This window comes from Humulus lupulus, chromosome 7, assembly GCF_963169125.1.
Source record: "Humulus lupulus chromosome 7, drHumLupu1.1, whole genome shotgun sequence".
Classification (NCBI taxonomy): Eukaryota; Viridiplantae; Streptophyta; class Magnoliopsida; order Rosales; family Cannabaceae; genus Humulus; species Humulus lupulus.
In genome coordinates this window covers 7,939,182-7,957,753 of record NC_084799.1, presented here as the reverse complement: position 1 = coordinate 7,957,753, position 18,572 = coordinate 7,939,182, and the positions used below count along the sequence as shown (strand labels likewise).

The 18,572-nt window shown below is 38.8% G+C and overlaps 1 protein-coding gene across 1 annotated transcript; it reads right to left on the bottom strand.

Moving 5' to 3' along the window:
- Positions 1 to 7,282: 7,282 nt before the first annotated feature.
- On the bottom strand, positions 7,283 to 10,768 carry LOC133790575 (cytochrome P450 714C2-like). The gene is made up of 5 exons (XM_062228247.1): positions 10,456 to 10,768; positions 10,134 to 10,360; positions 9,779 to 10,041; positions 9,324 to 9,681; positions 7,283 to 7,905 (listed from the first exon to the last, which is right to left on the bottom strand). The coding sequence occupies exons 1-5, from the start codon at positions 10,721 to 10,723 to the stop codon at positions 7,480 to 7,482; spliced, it is 1,542 nt and encodes a 513-aa protein (XP_062084231.1). The 5' UTR covers positions 10,724 to 10,768; the 3' UTR covers positions 7,283 to 7,479.
- Positions 10,769 to 18,572: the final 7,804 nt, after the last annotated feature.

The following is an 18,572-nucleotide window of genomic DNA, read 5'->3' as shown; positions in this document are numbered from 1 at the left end:
GAGGTGGCGAGCTTGGTGAGAGCATCTGCGTTGGCGTTCTGCTCCCGAGGTATCTGTTCAATCGACCCTTGCCCAAACGCAGACAGTTCGGATTTTACCTTAGCCAAATAGGAGGCCATCTTGGGACCCCGCGCCTGATACTCGCCTAGAACCTGATTCACCACGAGCTGGGAGTCGCTGAAGCATTGGACAGAGCTTGCCTTTAGCTCACTAGCTATCCTAAGTCTAGCTAACAAGGCTTCGTACTCTGCCTCGTTGTTAGACGCCTTGAACCCGAACCTCAGCGCCGAGTGGAATCTATGCCCCTCTGGGGATATCAGAATGATTCCGGCCCCGGAGCCGTTCTCGTTAGATGAGCCATCAACGAAGATCTTCCACAATGAACTTGAGGAGGCGACCTGAGGTGAGTCTTCTGATGGGATCTCATGGAATCCCGCGCATTCTGCCACGAAGTCGGCCAAGGCTTGACTTTTTATGGTAGTCCGGGGAGTATAGAAAATCTCGAACTGACTGAGTTCGACCGCCCACTTCAGCAAGCGTCCCGAGGCTTCAGGCTTTTGCAAAACCTGCCTTAAAGGTTGATCGGTCATGACGTGTACAGAGTGGGACTGGAAGTATGGTCTGAGTTTTCGCGAGGCCGTGATTAGGCAGAACGCCAGTTTTTCCATCAATGGGTACCTTGACTCAGCTCTGAGGAGTCTCTTGCTGATGTAATAAACCGGTTTCTGAGCCTGGTCCTCTTCTCGCACCAGGACAGCACTAGCTGCGTCCTCAGTGACGGCCATGTAGAGGAAAAGAGGTTCTCCTACCTTGGGCTTTGACAGCACAGGCGGCTCAGCCAGGTGCGTTTTTAGGTCGAGGAATGCGCTTTCACACTCTACTGTCCATTCGAACTTCTTGTTTCCCCGGAGCAGGTTGTAGAAGGGCAAACACTTGTCGGTCGATTTGGAAATGAACCGGTTCAGTGCTGCCACTCTTCCTGTGAGGCCTTGGACATCTTTCCGCGACCTGGGGGAAGGAAGCTCGAGCAGTGACCTGATCTTGTCGGGGTTTGCCTAGATTCCTCGGGTATTGACTATGAAACCCAAGAATTTCCCCGATGCGACACCGAAAGTGCACTTCTGAGGATTGAGCCTCATGCCATATTCTCGCAGTATGTTAAAGAATTCTTCCAGATCAGTGACGTGGTTGCTGGCAATCTTTGACTTGACAAGCATATCATCGACGTACACTTCCATGTTTTTCCCGATCTGGTCCGCGAACATTCTATTTACCAGCCTTTGGTAGGTAGCCCCGGCATTCTTAAGACCGAACGGCATGACCTTATAGCAATAGACATTAGTCGGGGTCATGAAGCTGGTATGATCCTGGTCTGCTGGATTCATCGCGATCTGATTGTAGCCCGAGTACGCGTCCATGAAGGACATGAGCTCGTGCCCCGCCGTGGCATCCACCAGTTGATCGATCCTCGGTAATGGAAAGCAATCCTTGGGGCAGGCTTTATTCAGGTCAGAAAAGTCGATACAGGTCCGCCACTTCCCATTGGGCTTTGGAACTAACACGGGATTGGCAACCCAAATGGGAAATCTGGCTTCGCGGATAAAGCCACATTTTTTGAGCCGGGCTACTTCTTCTTCAAGGGCTTCGGCTCGGGTTGTCCCTAAACACCTCTGCTTTTGAGACTTGGCAGGGACGCTTTTGTCTAGGTGGAGCGTGTGCATGATTACGCTCGGACTGATCCCTATCATGTCCTCGTGCGACCATGAGAATACGTCCAGGTTTTTCCGCAGAAACGCAGTCAGTTCCGCCTTTCTTCTATCGCAGAGGTTCTTTCCGAGCTTAACCATCCGTGACGGGTTTTGTTCATCGATGCCTACCTCCTCGAGCTCTTCAATAGCTTGGAGCTCGGACCTGTCCTCGCCTACTCGGGGGTCAATGTCCTCACTTAGGGCGAGCTTTCGTCTTCGGAAACCCGAAGTTTTTCAATCTCAGGAGCCGCCTTGGGTCCCTGAGATTCCTCTTCATCCTGAATGGCCATCGTCACCTGCCCGAGTTTAGATTTTCCCTTCATGGAAATGCTGTAGCATTCCCTGGCAGCGAGCTGATCGCCCTTGATAGTACAGACCCCTGTTGAAGTAGGGAACTTCATGGCGAGGTGCCGGACGGACGGACGTGATAGCTTCGAAAGCAACGAGCGTAGGTCGGCCCAAAATTGCATTGTAGGCAGCGGAGCAGTCAATGACTACGAATTCGAGTAGTTTGGACACTGTTCGGGACTCGTCTCCTAGGGTGATCACCAGCTCAATCGTTCCTATCGCTGCTGACCCTTCTCCTGAAAAACCATATAGCATCATCGAGGTTGCCTTCAGCTCGGAGACGGTCAGACCCATTTTTTCTAAGGTGGACCGGAATAGGAGGTTCACCGAGCTCCCATTGTCCACTAACACTCTCCTTACTCTCCGGTTGGCGAGCTGGACTGCTACGACCAAGGGATCGTTATGAGGGAATTGGACATGGCTCGCGTCTTCCTCCGTGAAAGTGATCGGTTGTTTCTCTAATCTTTGTTGTTTTGATTGACGCTGTTCCGGGACGAACTCCGCTCCATTGTGGGCCTTCAACTCATTCACATACCTCTTCTGGGCGTCTTTGCTCGTGCCAGCCATGTGTGGTCCTCCAGAGATGGTGGAAATCTCTCCCTCGACCACGGGGGGAAGGACGTCCTGATCTACCCGAGGTCCAGGTTGACTGGCTGGGATCTCCGGAGCGGGTCGACTTGTCGGGACCCTGTTCCGAGAGTATTGCGCCAACGGACCTGCTCGGATGAGAGTCTCGATTTCATCTTTGAGGTGCCTGCAGTCGTCGGTATTGTGCCCGACGTCGTTATGAAAACGGCAGAATTTGGAAGCGTCTCTCTTTCCCTTAGGGTGTTTTATTGGCTCCGGCCTTTTCCAGGGGACTCGCGTAACGTTGGCCAGGAAAATATTCTCTCTGGTCTGGGTGAGCTCGGTATACGTTGTGAACACGGGCTTGAATTTATCCGCGGACTTATTCTTCTTTTGACCGTGCTGGCTGTTTTCACCATTTCCTTTTCTTTTGCCGCCACCGGTCTGGTTACTCTGCGCGACGTCAGGAGTCGCCACTACGATCTCTGTTCCCGTCCCAGCGGGCTTCTCGAGGACCTAGCTGGTCCCCGCGGCTGAATCTTCAGCTTCTTCCAAGTTTATCCACTCTTGGGCTCTGTTAAGGAATTCACTAACCGAGCTGACCCCCCTCCTTTGAATATCCTTCCACAGATCTCCGCCTACTAGGATCCCGGTCCTCATAGCCATGAGTTTGGAGCTGTCGTCGGCGTCTCTGGCTCGAGCAGCGACATTTGCAAATCTGCTCAAGTAGGCTTTTAGCGTCTCTCCAGGTTGCTGTCTCACGTTAGCTAGGGAGTCGGCCTGGACTCGGGCGGCCTGAGAGGTGCGGAATGCCCTCTTGAAGTCAGCCGAAAAGGTCTTCTAGGAGCTGATTGACTGCCTTTTACTTTGTTTGAACCACTGCCTGGCAGGTCCAGTTAGGGTGGAAGGAAAGATCAAGCAACGAAGCTCTGGCCCGATGTTATGAGCCATCATTAGGGTGTTGAACATCCCTAAGTGGTCAGATGGGTCTCCATCCCCGTTGAACTTTGACAAGTGGGGCATACGAAAGCCAGAAGGGTATGTCGTTGCTGCTATATTGGGGGCGAAGAGTTCCATCTCATCCCCTGAATCATATTCGTCTTTTTCTTTTTCCGATAGGAGCTTCTTCATCAGCTCCTCCATCTGAGTTAAGCGCTCTAGGGTCTTGTCCTGAGATCCTGGGTTATTCCGGGGCTGTTCACCAGCTCCGGACCCGTTGTACATATTAGGCGGGTTGTTGTCCCTCCTATCTTGAGATAGGTCATTTGGGGCATTCCCGCCGTTACGTACTTCGGATCGGACCCCAACTGAGCGGGCCTGGCTACCATCCCTAACTCGATCCTCTCTGTGAGAGTTGAGGCGATCTCGAAGGTCGCCTCCCTGGGTAGTATGGTGACTTTGTGCTGAACTTAGTCGCTGTCGCAGGTCTCCTCCCGAAAGATCACTCCGTGCACTACCGGTCCAGTGACTCCTGCTGGACAGGCTCGAGGTGCGTCTTTGGAGGCTCCGACCTGATCCTTCCCCCGGCACCCTGCTGCGCCGGGAAGGCCCGACCGATGGCGGGTCTCTCCTACTATTTCCGTAGGTCGGGATGTCTCGGACGGGCTGAGGAGACGGGTATCTGATGGGAGAAGGAGGATGCCTGACCGGAGAGGCGATCCTAGTGCCGTCCGGACGGACTAAATTTGGTGGGGGCCTCTCGGCCCTGCCAGCTTGCTAGTTTCGCGCTGGGCGAGCTGGACGAGGAACTGGACGTTCTTCGGGGACGGGCTGACGTCTCCGGATCTCCTCGGCCCTTCTTTGGGAATTTCCTCGATCTCTTCTGGGCGTCCTCGAGGAAGGCTGAGAGCTAGGGGTTGACGTCCTAACCGAACGGCTGTACTGCTGCGGTTCGGTCCGAGGCATTTCCCTGAAGTTCGCCTCTTGATGGCGTGGTGAAGGGGTGGAGTTGGCTGCAGGGAGTCTACCCGAACGGCTATGCCTGGATCGATTACTCCGGCGAGACTTAGGAGCCTCGCCTTGCCTCTCTCCAACGTTACCGTTGGTTGTGAGAGGGGGTAGTCGACTCAGAATATCCTGGATTTGCTGACCAGCTGCTGCTAGCTGGCTCCTCAGCTGAGCATTCTCCATCTCCACCGCAGTGTAATAACATGGATTCGAATTAGGCGGTCGGGGCGCCGAACTACCAGTGTCGTCTTGGCCGGCCGGCTGCTTTCCTAGCCTCTGCTGGACTTCAGGAACTTGCTCATCAGGGAGGGCAACATGGCGGGCCTCCTGCCCATCATGCTGTTCTGTCTCGTTGCCATGTTTGGATCGAGTGGTCACCATAGTTGTATGTTTGTGGTAGTACTAATCGGACTTGCTCTCAATGAAAGCACCAAACTGTTGACGCGGTTCTTCGGCAACAGATAATTAAGAGAAGAAGAGAAAGAGATTAGTACTAAAAGTAGAACCGTCACAGATATGAAATCTTTTAGGAAAGAACTAGGTGACTCAAGACACGTTTTTAAGTGGTTCGAAGGTTAAAATCCTTCTACTCCACTAGTCAATATTATTGATATTCTCTGGATATTTGGTTTACAAAGTATATAGCTCTTAAAAGACTATTTTTCCAACCCCTATCAACTCCCAGGGTCTCCATATTTATAGGAGAAGGCACCTGGAAGTTGGTAGGGAGGTCATCCCGTGACCTTACCATTTGTCATATCAAGTCTGTGATATTCATGATTAATTCCTAAACCTGACACACAAGTGTGGTCTAATCAGTATGGAAGGAGATAATGGGCCGCACGACCCAACTCGTCCGTGGGTGTCTGAATACGCACGTTCCTGCTGCGTGTCCGAGAAGTCAGGGGGATATCGGACACGTGATGGCAGGAATATGCACGTTTATCTTGCGTGTTGAATTCCCATAGGGTCAGAGCTTCCTGAGAAGCTCGCTACCGGAGCAATCCATAACCCGAGCTTATCCGTCCGTGGTCGCCGGATGTTATTCCCAGCTCCTGGTGCAACAAGTGCGAGCTGGAAACAGGTCCCCCTCGAGCTAGAAAGGGCCCGTCCTGGAAATAGAGCCTCTGGCCTGTGGGAGCCTCGGACTAAATCATGTTTAGTCCGAGGCTCGTCCTGCTAAACAGCCCGCGTGAAAACCAGGGTGTACACCTTGGACAAGACATCACACCCTGAATGTGTAAGTAGATCATATCGTAGATTGCCTAATCAATGAAAATCCAATGCACTGATCTAATCTTAGGACTCGTACTTTTGAACATATAATTACAACTATAATCCACTGTGACCTAGTTACTATAATTGTAACTATCCATATGTTCGGGATTTTATAAATGTTTGTATTATTTCAATAATCATGTAATAAAACAAGCAAGCAACACGGTTGTTAAACTAAATGATTTCTACTACTTTTATTGATAATATGAAATCGTGCTACATGTTCGACATGGTTTTATAAGGGCATAAAACCCAACAATGTGTAGCTTATAAGGGGATTTAAAATAACAGTCATAATGACACATATTTATTGAAAAAGTTATAATCATACAGTGTAATGCTGCTTATACGTTGACTAAGTCTTTACATGTAGCTAAGTTTGAGCACTACTAGAATTTGGTTGGTTTTTGTTGAGTTAGTCCTTTGGGGCTTTGTGAGGATTTTGTGTGTGTTGAAATCAATTCTTATTCAGAACTTGTGTCAAGGTGGAATTTGTTATGTTAGTGACTCAAATTCTAAAAGTCCAATCTAAGAATTTTTATTATATTAGAGTTTCCTTTTTATGTATACTCTTTGAGTTGTATTGCTGAAACACTCTTCTATCATTATTGACATAGTGCATTTCTCTCATCTATTTGTGGTTTTTCTCTTCGAGGTTTCCATGTAAATTTGTGTGTGATCTTTATTTTCTATCTATCGTCTATTATTATATTTTCTACAAGCACATTATGTAAAAAAAATATTTGAATTAATAATTTATAATCTAAGATGAAGATTTAACTATTTTCTTAGGTTAAACAGAGTAGACATTCAAGTTCTTATACTTTTGTTCATTCACTGTTAAGTAAGAACATATGCACTAATAGGTTTTGTTAAAGTTAACTTTTTTCTAATGGGAGCTTTTACGATAAGAATCTTAAAAACATTCTTTATCGGTAGAAAGTTTCTATTTTTGATACATGAATAAGTTGAAATTTTATTTATTTTATATGATAATACATATTATAGTTATAAAAGACTTCCAACAAATTTTTAGAAAATTCTAAATAATTTAGGACGACAAAATCAGAATTCAAGTAACATTTTTCACACGAGCATAAAAAACAAAACAAATACATGTACATTAAATTATTTATAATTTCTTAAAAATTTGTGAGAGTTTCTCCAAAACCACATTGTAAATTACCATATAAAAATAAAAAATTGGAGTTACAATTTATGCATGTGCGAAAAATAAAAATAACAGTTACAAAATAAAGTCTCTACATGTAATAGTCCCTTTTTTTTAAAATAAACTTCTGTTGAACACAACAAATATTGCTACACAGACGTTTATATAATAAGTAAGATACGTGGCTAATTTTCAAGCATCACTAATTTGGAGAACAGCGATATAAACCTTTTTTCAAAATTGTAAAATTGATACTATTGTTATAAAATAGATTAATTGAACTTTTGTACATTACAGATATAAAAAAACTAGCACCCAATAGTCAACCCGACCACATGCAACAATTACCATATCCAAACAGATTGTTATTATTAATTATGTCATCGATTCTCTCAATTATACTAAATGTATTCTGACAAATCACAACTCCCTGACCAAGAGATCCACACCATGTTCAGGCTCAATGACCAACCTTATGGCCGGTTTGTGGACATAATTAGGAGAAAGAGTGAATGAGAACTTGGATACTAGGAGAGCCAAGAGTATCTTGAGCTCAACCATGGCCAAGTTTTGCCCGAGACAGATTCGGGGCCCGACTCCGAATGGCATGTAAAGGTGGGGCAGTTTGCAAGCCCCTGTGATCCCATTGGAGAATCGTTCCGGGTTGAACTCAAAAGAATCGGGTCCCCATATTTGAGGGTCTGTGTGGTGAGTCAAAACCGTAGTCCATACATTCACACCCTTCGGAACAAATATTTTGCCGATTTTCATGTCCTTGAAAGCCTCCCTTGACACCACTGTTACTGGCGGGTAGAGCCTCAGAGTCTCGTGAATCACCATTGTTAGCTGCAAATAAATAAAAACATTTAATATTTTAAACTTTTTTTAATGCAAGATGTAAATTTTTTACCAAATTTAGCAAAAAAAAATAATTTAATGTTATATTTGGTCAAAAATTTTAAATTGTGTTCAAATGCACAACATGTAAATTAACACAAAAAAATTTAATAATTAATTTAGTATTTATTGAGAACATATACAAATTATTTTTTTTATTATTAAAATCATGTACTTCAAGAAATTTATCATTAAAAAAATAATATATGGTTGGTTATTAATTATTAATTATTCTATTATAATATTTAGTGATAATACAGTAAATAAACAGTAGTATTTATTGATGTACTAAATTTGAGTCATGATATATTTTGTTTCAAATTTAGTATAACTTTTAGAATGAGCTAATACTAAAAGACTTAGACTTGATTTAGAATACGACATCGTATCAAATCAATTGATTTAATTAATCTTAGAAAAATCATGACTTTTTAAATATTATAAAAAAAAAATGTGGTAATTCTTTATTAGAGATCCACATATGTGAAAGGATGTAAAGTAAGAAAGAGAAACGAGACAGGAGTAGTATTATACTAATAGATTAAATAATTGTTAAAAGTAATCTTATCTCGCTAAATTCACTTTTCTATCTCGTTTTCACTCCATTCATTTATCCTTACTTATTTTGTGTTTTTTCCCCATGATTAGATAATACCCACCTTTTAATAATTAAAATAAAAAAAATAAGTATGTTACAGTATAAGTTAGAAAAATAGAGTGATTAGTGGTACAACATCTTAAAGCTTCTAAGGTCAAATCTACCACACTAGCTGTGTGATAAAACTTACCATTTTAATTAAGGATTTAACTTTTTCATACTCTAACCATAACCTGAATAGACTAGCTACTTAAATATAACTAGTTAGGAAATGGTTAAGCAAATTAATGATATATTATTAAAATAATAAAGGAAGTAATGTTGGAACATAAAGACAAACTAATCAACTTTTTAAATTAATATATGTTGAAACTTAAATTTAGAAAAATTATTAAAATAATCAACTTTAGCCATAAATAATAGAGGAATTTTAAAAATTGACTAAGTATAATAACTTGTCATAGATAAAATATCTAAAATTTAGATACAAATTGGCTAGAATAGTAAGAGATGCTCTAAGTTCGACTCCCATTTATGAATGTAAAAAAAAAATAGAAAACTGTATGTTAAAAACAAAATGGTATGACTTTATTAGTCTATATATAATTTTGGTTCATATATATAATTTCAATTTTGACCCAAACCAAAATCACGATAATACTTGTTTAGCTTTATTTACTATTTAAAAAAAATGTTCAAATTAAAATTGGAATGACCAAAGGCAAATTGTAGTAAGAGTAGCCGAAACCAAAATCATGATATCTGATACCTGTTTCATTTTACGGAGCATATCGGAATCGGGATTGTGGCCACGGCAGATGTCGAGAACCTCAGAACGAACGCGCTGTTGCCACTGAGGATTCGTGGCCAACAGCATGAGACACCACGTGGCAGACACAGCAGTTGTCTCAGAGCCAGCCAAGTAAATGTTCTTGCAATTATCCACAACGAATCGATCAGTTGCCTCTTCCCCATTCAGATCACTCTTTTGAGCTCCCTCAAGTACCATTTGCAGTACATCCTTCTCATACGATGCTTCCACTCTCTGCTTCACAACTTTTAGTATCAAATCCTTTAACTCTTTCTCAAGTGCCCAAGCCTCTCTGTTGTTCTTAGTAGGAAAATACCTATTATTCCATGATTCCATATCACAAACAAAAAAATTAAATCAAAACCCAATTCAGATTTTTTCATTTTTATTTTATTTGATATAAATTGTATTACCTGGCACCGGGTATCCCTGTAGCCAAACACTTTCTGGCCATAGCTTCTTGGAGCTTTCTTAACTTGTAGAATATCTCTTGCCCTTCAGAGAAATTGCTCCCAAAGCAAGCTCTAGAAATAACATCCCCAGAAAAAATCCTCATGTCCTCATCAATTTTTATGTTCACAACTCCTCCTCCACCACTACTCTCTTTCTCAACAATCCTACTCTTCCATGATTCCATCAATGTGATAGTTGACTCTGTAATCATATTCACCATTCCCTATCACAACAAAATCCATTAACCATAAGGTCAAGCATCAAAAATATTAATAGTAATAGCACTGGTTATCTTTCACAGTCATATACTCATACCTTAACTTTGTCCATATACAGTTCCGGAGCAATGATTTTCCTCTGATGAGCCCAAACGGGGCCGTTTGAGGTCAAAATCCCCTGTCCAAGTAAAGGCCCTCGTTCCCTGTGTTGATAACTAGGCTTTCCCAAGTCCAGAGATGTACATGTTGTTAATTCTCTCACGGCCTCACTCTCATTCACGTACAATATTTGTATGTTACCAAGTGCAAACACGAACACATCACCTGTAAATTTTTTTTTAAATAAACAATTAATAAAAATGGTCACTTTATTCATAACAATATATATATATATATATGTGAGAGTTTGATGAGTTTACCAAATTTGGTTCTCCACTCATCAAAAAATGGAAAGAGGAAAGAGGCGAGTTTGTGAGTCTGGGTGAGTTGAGTGGGCGAGTTGGCCTGAGCCTTCCTGATCTCTCTGATGTTTCCGAGCAGAAAATTGGACGGTGGTCCATCGATGCCTTGGTCTCTCAAAATGGATCTTAGTCTCTTTGGTTTCAGAACCAAAACATTGTACAAACGAACAACCAAGGCAAAAATGCCAAGAAGACAAAAGGTCAAGAGTGCCTTTCCAATCTCCATGGCCCAAAACTATACTTGTTTTTTTTTAAATTTGTTTTGAGTTAATAAAATGGTACGTTGTGGTGTATGGGGTCTCTCTATTTATAGTGTAAACAAAATATCAGTGGAAATTTATTGTTAAAAGTGGAAATTTATTAAATAAGAAATGTCCCCACCACTGGCATGACTTTGTCTTGACCTGAAAAGTTTATATTGGGAAAAAAATATAGGACTTTCAAAGTTGGACTGTACTATTTTGATTTAGAATACTATTTTGATTTTATGTTATGGTAACAGTAACATACATACTTCTACAAACGACATTTGTCAAGTGTGTGATTCTTAGTCTTGTCCAAAAAATAAAAAAAAAAAAAACAAAATATCGTTACAAGAATTGAGAGATTTAAAATATATATCTCATGGCAAAATGAGAAATTTGTCTTAATTTTCTTTTTCCTAAAATTTCTTTTCTCATTATTTTTAAATTTGTACTGAGGACAAAAATACTTTTAATAGAAAAATTGAATTTTCTTTTTCTCTAGCTCTATACTTTATTATTCATTAAATTTATTGTTTAATCATTTATAAAATCGTAATGATCCATATTCATAATTTCTTCACTCGTGCTTATATTTTGTATGATTTTATTTTATTTTTTAAAAAAAATTGATAATCTAATTTTATTCAGTTGTTTAAATCAAACATGTTATTAGACGAATAAATTTAAAAAGATAGGTTTTCTTTTACTATATTTTTCTAAAGCGATATTATACTAGTATATTTATAATTCATTAGAAAAAATGTGGTGTAAGTGTAAACTTTTGTGTCTATATATCTTGTATATAACAGAAACAATAATTTGATTTGTCATTGTATCTTTAAGCACAAATGTTTTCATAAAAATATTAAAACATAAATATGAACAAAACAATTTATTCATAAAAAGTAAATTAAAACTACTCTACTTCGTCTTCAATTTCTTCATTGAATCTATTATTTTTAACCTAACTCAAGTCTATGGGCGTTTCCATTTCCCCAAAAACAAAATTTAAGAGCTAAACGTTAATTTCGATTCTTAAAATAAATTTCATCTATAATAATAATAATAATAATAATAATAATAATAAAGTATGCTTAGAAATCAAAGGGTGATAATTTTTTTTTTTGTTCTCATTCATTCTAATTAATTATTTATTTATGAATACATCAATTCAATATGCAAAATGATCAAATATCCTTTTATAATTTTAATTATAAATTTATATCTATTCCTACATGCTACATCGTCTTTAATAATAATAATAATAAGTTTTACTTGGTGAAATATCAAATTAAACTTTGATGTACACGTGATTGATGCTTTTATTAACTCAATATATAGAAGAGTACATCTTTCTATATGCCCAATAATGGCACGATAGTCTTTATAAAAAAAAATTGTGTAGATAAAAGTAAATTATTGTTTTAACATTTTGTTTATTATCTTTAACCGAATATTTTAAATATTTAATGGAATATATTTTTAAAATAAATTTAAAATATATATTTATTAATTATATTAATATAAATTCAAATATTATAAATTATCATTATTATAATAATATTTAATACTAGATTAGAAATTTATTAATTATAAATTCAAATGTTATCAAATATTATTGTTATAATAATATATAATACATTACTAGATATTTAATAATTAGCAGACTAAAAATATATATTTATTAATTATATTAATATAAATATAAATATAAATATTATAAAATATCATTATTATAACTAAATACTTATTAATTATATTAATATAAAATTTATAAAATATAATTATTATAATAATATATAATATAAAATTAGATATTTAATAGTTATATTAATATAAATTCAAATGTTATAAGTATTATTATTATAATAATATATAACATATAATATATAATATATAATTATAATTATAATTATAATTTTTATAAAATTTTGCTATAATAAATATTTAGTAATTATATTAATATAAATTTAAATATTATAAAATATCATTATTATAAGGGAATATAATCATTTGATACCCAGTGTTTTATCGAAATACATGCTTGGTACCTTATGCTTTCAATAATGCTCATTCGGTACCCTGCAATTTTGAAATTGTACATATTTGCTACCATGGACTCAAATTTGAACAATAAAATTTTCTCAATATGATAAAACTGTCATCAATTAGATATAATTAACTAATTAAATTTGAATTTGAAACTCATATAATTGATGGCAGTTTGATCATATTGATAAAATTTAAGTCTGGGGTACCAAATATGTACGATTTCAAATTATAGGGTACCAGATGAGTATTATTGAAAACATAGGGTACCAAGTATGTATTTGGATAAAACACAAGGTACCAGATGAGTATTTACACTTATTATAATAATATATTTAATACAAAACTAGATATTTAACAATTATATTAATATAAATTCACATGTTATAAAATATTATTATTACAATAATATATAATGCATAATAAATACATTATATATAAGTTTCCGTGTAGAAATAGTATGATTGAGTAACTAAATAAAAAATTAGAATAACATTTATTTTTATCAAGAATAAACAAGTTTATTATCCAATCATTGAGGTGTGATTTAAATAATATTATAAATGTTTGGTACCTTAAATATGGTAGTTTGTGATCTAAAGTGTTATCATATTATTTTTTTTAAATTGGTAAATACTTATTTGGTACCCTGTGTTTTATCAAAATGCAGACTTGGTGCCCTATATTTTCAACAATGCGCATCTGGTATCCTGTAATTTGAAATCATACATATTTGATACCTTCGACTCAAATTTGATCCATAAAATTTTGTCAGTATGACCAAATTGTCATCAATTATATAAGTTTTAAATACAAATTTAATTACTTAATTACATATTACTAATGACAGTTTAGTCATATTAAGAAAAAATTATTAATAAACTTAGAGTCTACTGTAACGACCTAAAATCACTAATAATGGTTAAGGGCCTTGATTAGTGTGCTGGGAGGGCACGATTGATTTATGTGTGAATTAAGTAGTTTAATGCATGATTCTATGATAAGCATGCTTGTATGGTTATATGAATGTATATGTGAAATGCATGTCTACGAGTATTAGTATGCATGTAGGCCCCGTTTAACTTAAAGGGGTGTATTTGTAATTTTAGCCCGTTGATGGTGTAAATGTGATTATATGTTATAATTGTGAGGACCACATTATTATGTGGGTAAATCTGTAGCATGCAACTTGAGACAATCCTAGGGAGCTAGTTAGCGGGAAACTCACCACGGGACCTAATGCTTGATTTAGGGCAAGTCAAGGGGTATTTCAGGTATTAAATGGTTATTTGGGTTATCGGGTTATGGAAATAAATAATTGGATATATATTTGAGGTTAGGAAGCTTAGGTGGGAATACTGGGGAATTTTACCATTTTTCCATCGAGGACGTTTCCGGTACCCCGAGCCTCGGGATTGACTTAATTGCTTAAGGATAGACCAAGTAAAATTTAGAAAGTGGTAGAAACACCAAGAACCGACCCTTCTCTCTCTATCTCTCTCTCTTTTTCTCTCTCAAGGAAACTACAGAAAACTAACGGAACTTGGCTGGAACTCAGTGAATTGAGTAGAGATTTTGGAGGGTTAACTCAGTAGAAGCTAAGAAAACTAACCAGGAACTGAGGTAAGCATTGAATTATACTTTTGATCAATTGATTATGTAACTTTGGGGGTGGATTTTAAGAGTTCTTGGGTTTGAATTTAAGGTTAAATTGAAGCTAAAGACTTGGGAGTTAGCTCAGTAATTGCTTGGAGGATTGAGTCTTCAGTGAAGGTAAGCTCTAATTTATGATATAGTGTTTGAATTCTGGGTTTTTCTAACTGGTTTTGGTGTTCTTGAGTGTGTGGGTCTCAGAAATTAAAATGGTCTTTTGATGAGTTCTTGGATTAGGTTTCTGCTGGCTTATGCTTCTGAAATCATGCAAGAATGTTTATGATAATTGGAGTATATTACTAGGATGGTTATGGGTGGTTTTGAGTGAGGTTTGAGTGTTAAAAATGGTGGTTTTTCTGGGTTTGAAGGGGTCGGGCCGCGGCATAGTTCTTGGTGTGTCGCGGCCCTCTGAGGCTAGTGGGTGCTGGAGATGGAGGGCGGGCCGCGGCATGGGGTATGTAGGGCCGCGGCCTGTGTCAGTTTTTGGGCGAGGTTGAGCCTCTGGTTGGGGCCATGCCGCAACATAGGGAGCTAGGGCCGCGGCCCTTAAGGACATTTGTGGCCTTTTGGAGTTTTTAAGCGCGGGAACATAACATAGGGTGCTCGGGATCGATTCTACTACCGTGTTTGGTGGAATTTGATGTCTTGGAGGCTAGAACTTTATCCGGAAACCTTTTTACAATTATTAATGGTATCCTTTATCTTGGTTGTGACTAGGTATAAGCTAGGGCTCGGGAAACGAATCGTGCTCAAGGGACATCTCTCGTAATCAATACACTTGGAAATTAAAGGTAAGAAAACTGCATCCAGTTGTGAATTTATAATGGGACTAAGGGTTCCCTATCTTATATGCTTTATGAAGGATGGTATTATGCCATGTGAATAAGCCTAAGAGCGCCAGAGTTTACATTGGCGCATAGGGCGCAGCTCAGCCACTGGTAGCTGAGGACAACTTAATATTCACTAAGCTCGGTTTAAGCGGACCAGAGTCAATGGGGTAAACAGAGGGTACGACCTAAAGGCGTCGACCCTGATTATCCTGTGATTTGGTTATCATTGTTGATTGATGAATTGATCATGCCGAATAGCTGGGTATTGATTTGTAGATTCTTTGGCTATGTCTATGGACTATTTGATTAATGTGGATTGCTTAGTGTATGAACATGCTTAAAGAGTTGTTTAATTGTTATCGTTGTTTGTGGTATGATGATATGTTTTCTTGCTGGACCTTGGCTCACGGGTGCTACGTGGTGCAGGTAAAGGCAAGGGTAAGCTTGATCAGCCCTGAATCAGAGAGCTCTAAAGGCAGAATGTACATGATCAGCTGCTCGGCCGCCACGGTTGATGAGGAGACAGGACAGGAGGACCATAAATGTATGTTTTGCCCTTAGAGTGGCTAGTGGTTGTTTGTACTCTGAAAATTTTGTAATTTGACTTTCAAACACTATTTCTTTTGGGATCCCTTGTATAAAACATTTAATTATATGAAAGGTATATTTTATGACCAAAACCTTTTAACCCTAGTTCATTAGTGATGTGAGTGACACATTTTTAACTAAATGACTTGATTAGTGAGTTCCGCATCTTTATAAATACACAGTGTAACGGTCTTGGCTACCTAGGGTGTTAAATCCATGGTACCAAATATGTATGATTTCAAATTAGAGGATACCATATAACCCTTAAAAAAACATAAATAATGTTTTGATTTAATTTTTATTTTATCATGTTTATGTCATTCTTTTATACATATTATTAATTATTTATTTAAAATTTATATGACAATCATAAAAACTTAATAAAAATAATTAGTCAATTTTCTAAATAAAACTAAGCAAACGTGTATTAAACGTTGCTTGCACCTAGTCTGTAATGCTCCGAATTTCCTAATAAGGTTTAGGACCTTGATTAGGAGGCCGGGAGGGCCATAATTGATTTATTATGTTATTTAGTGATCATATGCATGTTTATGTGAATTATATTATTATATGATGATAAATGCATGCATATGGGTGTATTTATAATTATAAGGGCATTTTGGTAATCTGGCACGCTGAGGGCGTAATTGTGTATTTTCGTGCATGTGGGTCAGTCATGAATGGTACCACATTATGTGTGGATTTGTTCGAGCCTTTCGGCATGAGACGATCATGAAATGCAAGTGTTCGGTCTGGTCATAACGGGTTTAAGTTCGGGGATCGGGTTGAGTCTCGAGGTGATTTTAATGATTAGAACATTACTGGGAATTAAAGGGTAATGGGATATAATTTATTGGTGTTTGAGAATATCGAGAATAGCGGGAATTGGAGAGCGTTAATTATGATTAACGAGATAGGTGGGAAATACCGGTTTTGCCCTTGGTGGCTGTTAATGTTTTATTTTAGACCTAAGGGTACTTAGGTCTTTTCACCCTTAGAGATTGATGTAAGCCATTAAGGCTGCAGAAAGAAGAGGAAAACAGAGTGTTGTTCTCCTTCTCTCCCGATGGTTTTTCTCCCACATTTTTCCCTTGAATTTTCAAGCTTCTTTTTGAGGAATCAAGCCAAGGAACCAAGCTGGGATAAGCTAGGGGTATGCTCCACCATTGAAGAGGGTGTGTTGCTGAGATTGAGGTGAGTTTTTAGCCATTAGAACTCTTGGTTTTGCTCTGTTTTCATAGTTAAGTTTCAACTGGTTTTTGAGTTGAAAAGTTGGGAATTGATTAGAGTTTTGGCTAGGGTTCTTGGGGTTGTGGTGCCTAGGACATGTGGAGGTGGTAATTGGGTTCATTTGGGACTTAATTTGATGTTTGGAAGCTTTTGATTTGGGTTGGAAATGGTAGAATCGAAGGAAGAGATTTCTGGGCTGTTGCTGGCTGAAGGTAGCGCTACAGCGCCCAGCATAGGGCGCTACCTGCAGAGGAGGCTAGGGCAGTTTTGGTTCTGAGAAGAGCGCTGGGGCGCTAGGAGGGCAGTGTTGTAGCGCTACCCTGTTTCTTCAGAACCTTGTTTTGAGTGTTTTTAAGGGTTTTTGGCTCGGGGTTTCAATCCTTAAGGCCCGGGATCGAATCTACTCACCGTGTGGGCATGTTTCAAGGTCCCGAGAGTGGGGTTTAGACCAAGACCCTATCATTGTTGATTTTCATTAACTAGAGGTTATATTTGGTTATGACTAGGTGACCGCTAAAGGATTAAAGGATCGGTCGTTCTCAAGAGTCGTTCTTGTTCTAATTCTCGCTCGAACCAGAGGTAAGAAAACTGCACCCCATATGTGACATGCATGGTTATTCTTTATGCATGTTGGATGTTTAACTGTGATATATATGATGCACGAGGAACATGTGTTTAGGGCATGCCATGAATATTGAGTATGAGACTAATCAGAGCTTGAGTCTCTGTGTTTGTGCATGATCATAATGATGCTAGCAACTGTTAAGCAAGCATGTTGAATGCCCTACTCTTGGATAATTGACATATGATACATATTGATAGCATTGCTTACTTGTGCATGGCACTGACTAATTAGTCAGAATTGGCAAAGGTGTCAGTATCAACTGTGAAGCTGTGACTCATTAGTCAAGTTCGGCAGTGGTACTGGGCACTAGTCACACATTGCTGACTCATAAGTCAGGGCGGCCTTAGCGTATTCAACGCAAGCCAATAAAGATTAGATCTAATCGATATCTGCATTGGATGACTCAAAGAGCATTAATGCCGGACCGACCTCAAGTTCGATGAATACTATAAGCGCTTGTCTAGCCAAAGGCTAGTCACTGAGAGCCACAGTGGCTATTTAGTCGCATGGTTGTGGGTGTTGAGCCCGTGAGACTTACCCATCAGTCTCTCATTTGTTTAAGTTAGTGACTACCCATCAGTCACTCATCTGGTTAGAGCCATTGCAGGAACGGCCAGGTAACGGTTTCGTTAAACGGCTATGGGCACCGGGCCTCATAGTGACTTGTTTGACAGTCACTCATTATGGTTTAACAAAATCTCAAAGTGATATTTACTCATCTGTTCAGAGCTATAAGCTCTGTATGATCATTCTGATCATCATTTGCCTGACTTTGGGTGCTGAGCCCCGTAGTGACTTGTTCGTCGGTCACTCAGTATGGTTTACCAGAACCTCTAGTGTTAAATCACTCATTTG